This window comes from Limulus polyphemus, unplaced genomic scaffold (assembly GCF_000517525.1).
Source record: "Limulus polyphemus unplaced genomic scaffold, Limulus_polyphemus-2.1.2 Scaffold1641, whole genome shotgun sequence".
In the NCBI taxonomy this organism is placed as follows: Eukaryota; Metazoa; Arthropoda; class Merostomata; order Xiphosura; family Limulidae; genus Limulus; species Limulus polyphemus.
In genome coordinates, this window is record NW_013667251.1 from 153,020 (window position 1) to 165,568 (window position 12,549).

Below are 12,549 nucleotides of genomic sequence, written 5' to 3' on the forward strand. Positions count from 1 at the left end.
GTTGTAGATGCATATTTTTTACAACTACAAAATGTAGTAGTGAGGAAGAATTACAGGGCAATAAACCTTTCCACTTCTAGGTTAAAACAGGGGTAGAAAAACATGGAAACAAAAGCCCTACAGATACACATGGCACAATGAAATATACATGTAAGTAATAAAGGGATAGAAAATAAATGAGCTGTTTTGTATTAATACACAAAATGTTCAAGTGAATTGTTATGAACCTATAAATCTTGTTGAAACAAAGAAAGTAAGAGATAGTAAATCTTGATTTTTAAGAACAATTGATATCATTCTGTGTACTTTTTCAGTAATTGTTGGTGTAATTTAGTGTCTCAGTATTATAATTAACAACTCTAGTTATCTGGGACAAGAGAAAGATGTGTGAATATTGAAATATCTGGAATACATGTTCAGTTAAGAAATCTTTGCTGTCACTTAACAAGAAATTGAATATTGAAAGTTTGCCTAAGAGGGGAATTTTTTTTTTTGCAGTGCAGTATATATGAACTAGAAAGAAGAAGCAATTTTGTTTGTCTTGAAAAGAATGTTGTAGAGATATAGCTAATGTCTAAAATTATTGTTGTAGAGATATAGCTAATGTCTAAAATTATTGTTGTAGAGATATAGCTAATGTCTAAAATTATTGTTGTAGAGATATAGCTAATGTCTAAAATTATTGTTGTAGAGATGTAGCTAATGTCTAAAATTATTGTGGTAGAGATGTAGCTAATGTCTAAAATTATTGTTGTAGAGATACATCTCTACCACAATAATTTTAGACATTAGCTACATCTCTACAACAATAATTTTAGACATTAGCTACATCTCTACAACAATAATTTTAGACATTAGCTATATCTCTACAACAATAATTTTAGACATTAGCTACAGCTAATGTCTAAAATTATTGTTGTAGAGATACAGCTAATGTCTAAAATTATTGTTGTAGAGATGTAGCTAATGTCAAAAATTATTGTTGTAGAGATACAGCTAATGTCTAAAATTGTTGTTGTAGAGATATAGCTAATGTCTAAAATCATTGTTGTAGACATAGTTAATGTCTAAAATCATTGTCAGTTCCATAAACAATAACACACAAACCTTCCATAATTATAAGCAAATTAATATATCTATTTTCATGCAAGGCTACACAAAGGGCTATCTGCCCATAGTTGACCCTAAGTTTGAGCTGGTAGAATAGAGGAAAGGCATCTAAACAACAGCATCTGCCACCAAGTGTTGTACTAGTCTTGTTTGACCAAATAGTGAGATTTGGATATCACTCTTAGGGCTCAAAGAACAGAGAGCAATCTTGAATTCATAGTCCATGCAGGCTAAACAATAGAATATACATATCTTATATCAATATACACAATACTTAAAGTTCAAAGCACTTAAATATATATTTTTTTACTATTTTATAGAAAAGATTAGAACCATGCTACAACTTAAAGCTACTGAAAAGGCATTAATAATACTACCTGCTGGTACACAGATACAGAGTCTTGTATGAAAAGCCTGATATCATTTGATATTTCCTCTTCACTGTTGTGCAGAATCATTACAGTTATGTTTAAAAGTTGTCATTAGTTATATTCAACCACTATTTAATTCCACATTTTTCTAAAGATCACTGCAAACTGAATGATGAAGAGTTTAGCCATTTCTTTCCTCTTTTAATTTTTATTCTATTTTTCCTCCCATTTTCTTATTATATTCATTATAAAGTTTTTTCGACATATCTATTATGAATTCATTTTACTTTACTTATTTTTGTGTTTTGTTCATCCCCTCCCTTTTTTTCTAAATTTCTCTAATAGTACATGCACCATCTGGTACAAAAAGGACTCTCCCTTTCTTCTTAGATCTGTTGAAAGACAAGAAATATTTCATGACTGATTGCAGGTAAGCAATACTTTGACTTAAATTTTGTAATAAAATTTTGAGTTTTCAAAGATAAATAAATGAATCCAGTCAATCTCAATTAGTTTAGCTATACCAACACAGTTTTTCTTTAAAACAAGTGTAAGTTAATAATACTGTACTTGGTATCCGAGGATGTCTGGGAAATAAGGAACCTCATCCCACCACACTTCGAGTGACTGATCAGAGGTTGCCATAGCCTGGACATTAGTGGGTGCAGAAGGGCCATCTCCTTGAGTGTCAACAATCAAACGGCTACTCCAGGGTCCAGGACCTACTAAGGTATATGCTCGCACCCTAAACACGTATTTAGTATTCTCATCCAATGAGCTGGAATTAAAAGGTACAACAAGACCATGAATACTCAGAGCAACTGTAAAAATAACACACTGTTAATTTCCAAATCTATCTCACATTATCCAAAGAAAACTAACACAATGTTTTCTGCACTGATCTCACATCACCTGAAGAAAAATTATTTTTATTCAGATGTTAAAATAATGTGTTATTTTTATTTGGATGTTAAAACCACCAATGTATTATTTTCATTAGGATATTAAAATCATCAATGTGTTATTCTTCCTTAGATAATGAAAAGTAGATGTTGATATCAGCAAATGTTTCAACAAAATATAACATACTTGTTTACTTTGTATTTGTAATTATTTTTTAAAGAATTCATATAGTTAAGATTTTAACTTTTTATTCCAATTTCAAATAGTATTGTTTGCAAGCTATTAAAGATAAAAGTTTTTCAAGTAATATGTCTCCTTTAAAGAAACTTTTTTCTGAGATGTTTCACCATGGATGTTGAAATCATCAGTGTGTTATTTTTTATTTAGATGTTAAAATAATCAGTGTGCTATTTTTATTTAGATGTTAAAATAATCAGTGTGTTATTTTTATTCAGATGTTAAAACTATCAATGTGTTATTTTTATTAGGATGTTGAACTAATCAATGTGTTATTTTTATTCAGATGTTAAAATAATGTGTTATTTTTATTTGGATGTTAAAACCACCAATGTAACACTCACTAGAAGTGTCTATAGGTAAAAGTTGCTAGAAATGTTTACATGTAACATTCTCTAGAAGTGTCTATAGGTAATAGCTGCTAGAAATGCTTACAAGTAACATTCACCAGAAGTGTCTATATGTAATAGCTGTTAGGAGTGTTTACAAGTAACACTCACTAGAAGTGTCTATAGGTAAAAGTTGCTAGAAATGTTTACATGTAACATTTTCTAGAAGTGTCTATAGGTAATAGCTGCTAGAAATGCTTACAAGTAACAGTCACTAGAAGTGTTTTCAAGTAATAGTCACAGCTGCTAGAAGTGCTTACATATAACAGTTGCTAAAAGTGTTTCCAGGTAATAATTGCTGGACATTTTTCAGCTACATTAAAGTTTGTGTTTTGTTGTCATAATTTTACAGCTTAATACTGATTTTTTTATTGTGAAAAATGTGAAATATTAATGTGTTAATCATAAAATTATTAGTTGTTTGTTTTATGTGAAAGCTATTTAATTATAGTCAATGCTCTTGTATACATCTATTAGGAATGTGTTATTACCATTCTGACAATGTTTAAAATACTAAACACTTCTAGTGAATGTTACTTGTAAACACTCCTAACAGCTATTACGTATAGACACTTCTAGTGAATGTTACTGTAAGCATTTCTAGCAGCTATTACCTATAGACACTTCTAGTGAATGTTACTTGTAAACACTCCTAGCAGCTATTACCTATAAATACTTTTAGTGGCTGTTACTTGTAAACACTTCAAGTGACTGTCGTGTGAGAATACTTTCAGTGGCTGTAAAATAAAAACAGTTCTTGGAACTGTTACCTGAAAACACTTCTAATAGCTGTTATATTTTTTTCTTTAGTTGTGTCCTCAGAAGCTTTGTGGAAGAGAATGCCATACTGTATGACTCGACCATTACTGTACTGGGACAAAGGTGGATTCCATCGAATCACTAGAGTAGTAGGGCTTTGAAGGTAGTGGGTGATGTTCTGTGGTGGGGCTGTTGGCACTGATAGTTGGAAAAACCAAGGTTTTTTACATATGATTAACATTGGCCGTAAAGTAATAACATACAAATTTTTATTGGTAGTAGTAATAAAATGACATAAGACTAATCATTAAAGTAGATATTTGATGTACTTATGAAAAAGTTTTATGCAAAAATAAATTTCTTACAATCTTAATAACCATGAAATGACTAAATTGACTGTATCTGTGATCTGCCCACTATGGGTACTGAAACCCAATTTTTAGCATTGAAAGCCCGCAGTCTTACCACTGAGCCACTGGGGGGCTATTTATGTAAGACAAAAGTTTGTTAGGAAACTTAATCTTCTTTTGTTCTACTTTCATGAATAGTGAAAAAAAAAAGATTATATTTTCTTTATATACATTGATTACAGTTTAAAAGAGATCTTTTTTTAACCTAAATATTCTACATTATAGTATGCTTTTGTTTTGACACAGTAATGTTTTATAATCTTATTAATACAATGTCTAAACTTTAACTTCTGTTTTTGTTAGAAAAGGAAAGTTAAGTGTTATAATTTCAATTTTATTTTTACTCAACTCACTGTGATCAATTACATGATCTACTACTGAATATAGTGAGTTCTTCATTACATTCATGAATCTCACAAAAGACTAAATGGACAGAAGCTTGACATTTTTACCTCCTTCAGGAGTTTCCATATGAACTATTGCTTCTTGACCCCATCCAAGAGAATTACGGCCAGCAAGCCGAAACTCGTAAGTGGCTCCTCTATCTGCAACATAGAAATACAAATAACATGCTAACATTAAAGCTTATAAAATATGTAACTTATTTGACTAGAAATTAATTCTAAACTTATATTTTCAAAATATGACATTCACATTTTTGGTAGACATATTTTCACACCTGAAACTTTAATGCTAAAGCTTTAAATATAAGATTGGCATGGGAGGTTCTAAACTTAAATTTCTACTCTTAGGAAATAATTGATTTTGCTTCGTTTCTCTTTTTAAATTTTCTAATAAGAGTTTACTTATAAAATCATAGTACTATTTATAGCCATTTGAGTCTCAGCATTTAATTTCGTAATGTAGTTCTGAGAAACTATAGGACCAGCACTTTGGTAAAATTAGTAACTCAAATCTTAAGTCATATTTAGTAAATTATTCCCCCTAGAATAAAGTTTACAGCCCAGCAGAGTGACTCATAACCACAATATATAGAGCTGTTTCTATTACACAAACTAAAATATTGGTTGCAGTTAATAGATTATGTTTACATACTAAGAAAAAAAAAGTATGACGAAGAAGTATGAGAAGTCTTACCAAGACTATCTATAGTGGTATGCTGGTCATGAGGATTGATTACTTTCTTCTCACTGTGGATTGCACCCTGTTTCTTGTAATGCAGTCTATATCCTAAGAGATCTCCATAGATGTATCTAGGATGATCCCACGAAACCTCTACTTTTAACCGAGGATTCTCTGAGATGACTCTTATGTTCAGCTCAGGTTTGGTTGGAACTGTTAAAGTGTAAAAAACATCAAGCTTCTTATCTACAACATTTATAGATAAAAGATGGTCCCAAATTATGGACCTATTGTACATGTAACAAACTTAAGATCATTCAGTTAGCTTTTCAGAATTTCTACATTTTGGTTGTAAGTCTATTAAGAAGACTAGCTTGCTGGTTTGCCAGTTCTTCTGAACAACAAATAGGTTAATTCAAGTAAAACAAATAAATAAATAATAATTTGAAAAATTCTAACCCTAATTTTGATGTGTTGTACCATATATAAAATTGAGAAAAAAAATTACATTTCCCCAACTTAATCCATTTTACAATGAAATGGGTGTTGTTCAAACAATTTCCTGATCTAAAAACCATCTTAACCATTATTATGTATATTGTATTCCAGCCAGGTGAAGAACTCTGGTATTGTGCAAGAGAGTCTCTTGTTGGTAATGGATATAACAGGTATGTTATAGTTGATATATTATTACACACTCTTCTTTACTTATACTCAGAAGATCTTATAACTGATAACATGTGTAAAACCATGTAAGCATAGTAAAATTTCATTCATTATTCTGTAAATAACTGAATTGGGTAAAAGCTGTGGTTCTTAGGTTAAACTAGTCTTAAACTAGTCTAAACTTTATAACTATTTTTGTTTTTGTATATATATATATATATATATATATACACACACATATATTTAAATTTTCAGTAACATTTCAAATCTGACACACTCTTAACCCAAAAATAAGAACTCTACATGAGCTTACTAAACATTTATAATAATTTATATAATCATGGGAATATAAGTAACATGCAAAATGCTAGACAAAAAATATACTGTACTTAGCAAATTTGTATGTATGCTTAAAAAAAAACCATTACAGATGCTGTAACCAATGCTCTTCTAAACTGGTAGATGTTATATCAATTGTATATACACGTATGAATTCGAAGAAAACAGCAAAGCAAAAATGTATCTATAAAAAGCAACAATACATACATATATATACATTCTTAATGTTAATTATGATGATTTGTTTCCTTTATTTCATTGTCCTTTTTAAATGCATAGATCTCTGCTCCTATAACCTTTAGTAAATATGGAAGTGTTACCAGTCAACTGTCTCACCTCCTCCTCTTGTCTTTGCTGTTCTTGGATGACTACGTGTTCCATCACCTTTCCGAGTGACAGCAGCCACCTGTACAGCATAAGTTGTATCTGGCTGAAGCCCTGTAACATTATAGGCTTCTGCTTCTTCATTAGCTACATCATACCTGATGGGTTCTCCAACCAAGTCATTGTTTTTATCCTTTTCTTGGATGTGAATCTGATAACCTCTGATTAATCCATTTCTATCTTTATTAGCTGGAGGTTTCCACTGAACTTGAAGACTGGTGCTATTAACAGGCTCCACTTTCACATTCCTGGGTTCCCCCGGCACTACATGCAAAAATCAAAACTGGTAGGCTCATTTGATGTAGTAAAACTTAAATAACTCTGTAGCTTTTAGCCATACAATAACCACAACACAGAAAGTTTGAATAAGTTCTACAATAGAGCAGTATTATATTTTCACAGAGAGCTAGTTTCACCAAGTTAACTAAAATACCAAGTAACCAAACTTTCAGTACATGAGTTTGGAATCAGTTTGGAAATATACCATTATTACATTTTCACTGAGAGTCAGTTTTTGTGAGTTAACTAAAATATCAAGAAACCACACTTCTACTACAAGTTTTGAATCAGTTCTGAAATATGCCATTATTACATTTTCACTGAGAGTCAGTTTTTGTGAGTTAACTAAAATATCAAGAAACCACACTTCTACTACAAGTTTTGAATCAGTTCTGAAATATACCATTATTACATTTTCACTGAGAGTCAGTTTTTGTGAGTTAACTAAAATATCAAGAAACCACACTTCTAGTACAAGTTTTGAATCAGTTTTGAAATATACTATTATTACATTTTCATTGAGAGTCAGTTTTTGTGTTAATGAATATACTAAGTGAACAAAAGGTAAAAAAAATTCAGTACACAAATTTTGAAACAATTCTGAAATATAGCATTATTACACATTCATTGAGACTCACTTTCTGTGAGTTAATTTAAATATCATGCAACTAGAAAGTAACAAACTTTCAGAACACAAGTTTTCTTTCCTAATTTAAGTATCTACAGTAGTTGTTCTAGGAGAACCATAATGTAGTATTGTGATTTTACCAGAGTGAAACAATTTACTCAATATTTCCACATTGTTACTAGTAACAAAACTAATACCCAGCAGCTAAAACACATAAAGCTTATGACAAAAATACAATTTCTCATATAAAAATTGTATACTGAATCTTTCTCTATTCTAACTACACCTCGGAAAAACATTGAGAATTTCAAGTATATGTATTACTATAGTTAGTTTTTATTGTAAAATGAAATTCTATTATAGTAGCATTTAATACCTTAAAGTTCTTTAATTGGATGATACTGTTCTATTTATATTAGGGATTCTTGATTGTAATAACAGAAATACAAAACAACATATTAATGCATTAATTTAAAACTAGTGCAAATACAAATATCAGTGCTAGGAATCTATCATTAAGAATATAAGAACAAATTTTTTGTTTCCACACATCTTTAGACAAAACACGTTTTGTTTTTAATTCACAGATATTAAAAATACTAACAAAATGGCAGGTAAAGAACCAGATGTGATTTTTTCCATAAGCTGAGATATTTAGATATTTTTAAACCAAGACATTTCTATAACTATTTTTTAAAGTCTGATTTTCAGGTATATAACTTAAAGCATTTTGATATATTTTACCTCCCCTGACACCCTAGTGTTTACATATATTTCAAGTTACAGCTCTTCCTGAATTTTACCTGCTTTTTGCATAATGTAATTTCCTTTCCTTTCTGAGGTTGATTTATTTAGACTAGTAGTATGTTGCAATATTTCTCTAGAAAATATGTTAAAGAACATTGAACAAACTACATAACACACTCAACACACTTTCAACATACTAATAACAAGTGTGTTCTATTATGAAGTTCACCTTGTTGATAACTGAAACATCTGGCAAGAAAAAAAAAGAAGGAACAGTTAGAGTAGGACATGTAAGAAAGAGAGAAGTAGTTAATCCTTGCAAAACAGTTTGATTCCAATGCACAGAGTTGGGAAGAGAAGATAGGCTTGAGACAACTGCACATGACATAAACATTTCTTACACAGCTTTCAACATTAAGGTTAGTGGAAGAACCTTAAGTAGTGTATATCTAGAATCTTTGGTTCACATTCTACCTACCATCCTCATCTGTCTGGACAATTAGTGGTGCAGAAAGTGGACCATCGCCAACAACAGTACCAGCAAGAACCCAAATATGGTACTTTGTCCACTTCTCAAGTCCATCAATGATAAAAGAACGTTCATCGGGACCTGTCTGTATCTGACGTGCCTTTTGGGGGTCATCGCTAGTGCTGGCCTTCAAGTATTTGATTTTATAGTAGGTGATTTGACCATTCTGCTGATCCAAAGGAGGGGGTTTCCAGGTGATAAGGAGGGATCGGGAACTTACTGCACTACCATGGATTTCTTGGGGAGGAGCACCCGGCACTATGGGTGGATGCATTGGGAGGGGTGAATGGTGATGGGCAGTGACCAAGGGATGCAAAATGGCAATCCAACGAAAATGTTTGAAAGAAAAAAAACAAAACAAAAAAAACAGCTTAATTTCACCTTGGACTTTTAAAGAACATATGGTCATAGCCATCAGTATATCATTACTGATTTGATTTTGTAAATACTATTAATTGTAATCTTTTAGTTCAAAAATTATCTTTATAATATTAATTGAACAATTGCATAATTTAAACATTCATAACATTTTATAGCAAATCTATTCATTAGGAATAAAACATTCAATCCAAGAGAAAATGACTACAAAGCAAATAAATGATAAAAACTAAACAAAAATAAACAAAATGGGTGCAAGTAGTAATGCAATGCTTTTAAACAATGACAAATAATTATGGGGAAAAATGAATGGAATGTTTCATCTATAAGTGTGTTTATAGATAAAGTAATGTGTGACATCTAAAGGACAAACTAAATAACACCTGAGACTTAAAAAGATTTGTTCTATATTACTACTGCAATAAACATGATGTAATTGATCAACTATTGTTTTTCTTATCTACATCAACTCCAAAGTAAATAATACTTGTACTTAGTCTACAATTAAAGAAATCTAGACTGCTAAAGCACAAAGATATTTGCCACATTATAATACATTTCCTCCTAAGTCCTGAGGACCCAGGTTTGGTTCTCAGTAGGGTAACTCGTGTTTAGCACTAGCACTGCATATTTGGCAGCTAGGTTTTCAAAAAAGCTTTATGTTGTTGTTAAGTCTATTTAGTTGATGTAACTTCTCAGCTTATTATGTATATACAGATGGTGTTTAGTTGATGTAACTTCTCAGTTTATTATATATATACAGATGGTGTTTAGTTGATGTAACTTCTCAGTTTATTATGCATATACAGATGGTGTTTAGTTGATGTAACTTCTCAGCTTATTATGTCTATACAGGTGGTTAAGTATGATTTCCTTCAGAAAACTTAACCCTCCGATAGCTTAAAATCTACACATCAAGATATTTTTTTAATACATTGACATGATTTCCTCTACTGTACAACATGTTAACTTATGCATCAAATTTAGTGCAATGTTTATGTCTGAAATTAATTATTGTGCTTTTGCTGGAAGGAATCACTAGCATTCCTTAATTCTAAAAGGAATTAATTCTTAATTAAGTTGGACTTACAATATTGGTCAGTTTTTACATTGACCGGTGGTGTGGCAGCTCCCTCACCACGTTTTGACTTAGCTGCCACCCAGATGTGGTATACTGTGTCTGGGTATAGATTGCTCAGAGTGTAAGAATTGATGGCAGGAATGGTGCGGTGGTACTGCTGCTGGGTAAAAGTGTCATTCCAGTATAACTCGTAACCAATAACACTCTCGCCCGAATGTTCTGGATGGCTCCATTGTAGCTGGACTGTTGTGGATGATGTCGATTTGGCAAGTAAGTTCGATGGTTGACTTGGCACTGTTTATAGAAGAGCAATAATAGAAAAAAAGTTCAATAAATATTTACACATGATAGTGATATAAATTTACTTTCAAGAAAATACAAATAACAAAAATTATATTATTATACAGCAAAAATTCTCTTTGTTTAATTATTTTGAGTAGTATGTGTACATACCTCCTTGTTGAGTTTTCACTTGTACAGGGGCAGATAATGGACCAGATCCTCTGCTGGTAAATGCTTGGATCCGGATGGTGTAGATGGTCTGAGGTGTCATATCACTGATTGTTGTAAGTGTACTGCTATCAACATTTTGAGTGTTCCAGTTGGTTGTAGGAAGGTTGGGACGTGTCGTAAAATATACTTTGTATCCCTTTAAACAGTGATGTATTAGTATCACTAGGGGTAATGAAATGTTGTATCTTGTAAATCAATACAAGTTGTTATGAAAGTATATTCTTTACTACGAATTATAAATATTGTTATAAATTCTTGAACTATTTGTTTTTAAATAAACAACCTCAATATGTGATACATTTCCTTTAAAATTATATAATTTCTTATTCAAATTGTTTTGAAATTTAAGAAATGGATTTCTCAGTTTGAGAAGCCACAGAAAATCAATAATGTTTTAAGAAGAATCTTCATTTTAATCTCTTGGACTTGATACCTGGTATCAGTAAAATTTTCACCCCTGGTATCAGAAGAAATACAGTAGCAAATCTTGTAATAATCTAATATATCAACTGATCCCTGAGGGTACTAAGTATTAGAATAAATAAGGCCACAATAGTAAAAATTCAAAATATCTGTATCCCTGAAGTTAAATCATTCACTAGTTCCTGACATCGCTTAAGTCCCTGATGATAAGTCCTACAGTCTACATTACCAGATAGATTATAATGTTAAATCCTCAGTTATTTTCTAGTATTACCATCATGTGAAGCTGTGATCAATAGACAAGCTTTTATACTTACCGTAACTTGTCCATTAGGTTCTTTAGGAGGGTCCCATTGTATAACTACTGTACTTGAGCTTAAAGGACGAGCTTGGACGTTCCTCGGGGCACTACCAGGTTCTTTAGGATAGAAAAAAAAAGCAAGAGCATGATTCTTCATGATCACAAAAAATATTGCAAACTATCCAAATTGTGGCTAGAATAAGCTTATGTGACAATTGGAACTCAGAAAACACATACACACATGCATACTGATAAATATTTTATAGTTCTAATCGAAATATATCCTTGTTTGATATATAAAACATAAAAGTGCAGGTGAAATAGTAACAGAACTAGACTAGGATATAATTTCAATTATATAAGGCACATGCCCATATCCAAAACTGATGCAAACAAGTACATTCTGATTAAGAGCCATAGCATTTAATTAAAGTTACATTGATAAGGACAGAAAAAACATACAATAATAAGTTTCTTAAATACATATATATATATAGATGTGTACTTACGTTTTTTTTTTATAATAGGCCTTTTAAGTCATTATTAGGATTAGGCTAATCAGCTTAATACTGGTCTACCATCACAACAATCACAGTGTAATTGCCTGTAAACCTATTTATAAAAAAAAGAAAATGTGAAACTCTCATTTATTAAATAAGTCTATACTGGTACACGTGTAAATACACTGGTACACAGGTGTTATTATAAGACACAGAACTATTTGTACAAAACACTTGTGAATATAATATTTTATTCACCTGTTTTAAGCATGAGAGACATTTCAATTATTTCTTTCAAAAACAGACTGTAAATATTTAACAATTCTGCTATACAAATTGATGACGAGGAACCCACTTTGAGACTAATAATGGTTGGAGACGGCTTGAATGGGTAGTGAAGAAAACTTTAATATAAGTTTAACATAACAGCAAATGCACAACGATGATGACAAAATCTTGTCGAAACGTTGTACATTTGCTGTTATGTTAAACTTATATTAAAGTTTTCTTCACTACCCA

The 12,549-nt window shown here is 31.1% G+C and overlaps 1 protein-coding gene across 6 annotated transcripts in view; it reads right to left on the minus strand.

The window, feature by feature from the left end:
- LOC106464407 (tyrosine-protein phosphatase Lar-like) overlaps positions 1-12,549 on the minus strand; it is a 129,545-nt gene that overhangs the window by 28,427 nt on the left and 88,569 nt on the right. For 4 of the 6 annotated variants that reach the window (XM_022392101.1, XM_022392099.1, XM_022392102.1 and 1 more), the window contains 9 exons: positions 11,547-11,647; positions 10,747-10,942; positions 10,303-10,587; positions 8,784-9,092; positions 6,604-6,915; positions 5,278-5,475; positions 4,632-4,724; positions 3,781-3,967; positions 2,052-2,259 (listed from right to left, as the gene is read on the minus strand). In XM_022392101.1, the coding sequence (XP_022247809.1) occupies positions 2,052-2,259; positions 3,781-3,967; positions 4,632-4,724; positions 5,278-5,475; positions 6,604-6,915; positions 8,784-9,092; positions 10,303-10,587; positions 10,747-10,942; positions 11,547-11,647 (1,889 nt within the window). The remainder of the gene's footprint in view (positions 1-2,051; positions 2,260-3,780; positions 3,968-4,631; positions 4,725-5,277; positions 5,476-6,603; positions 6,916-8,783; positions 9,093-10,302; positions 10,588-10,746; positions 10,943-11,546; positions 11,648-12,549) is intronic. The other 2 variants (XM_022392103.1, XM_022392104.1) reach the window with 1 other exon arrangement.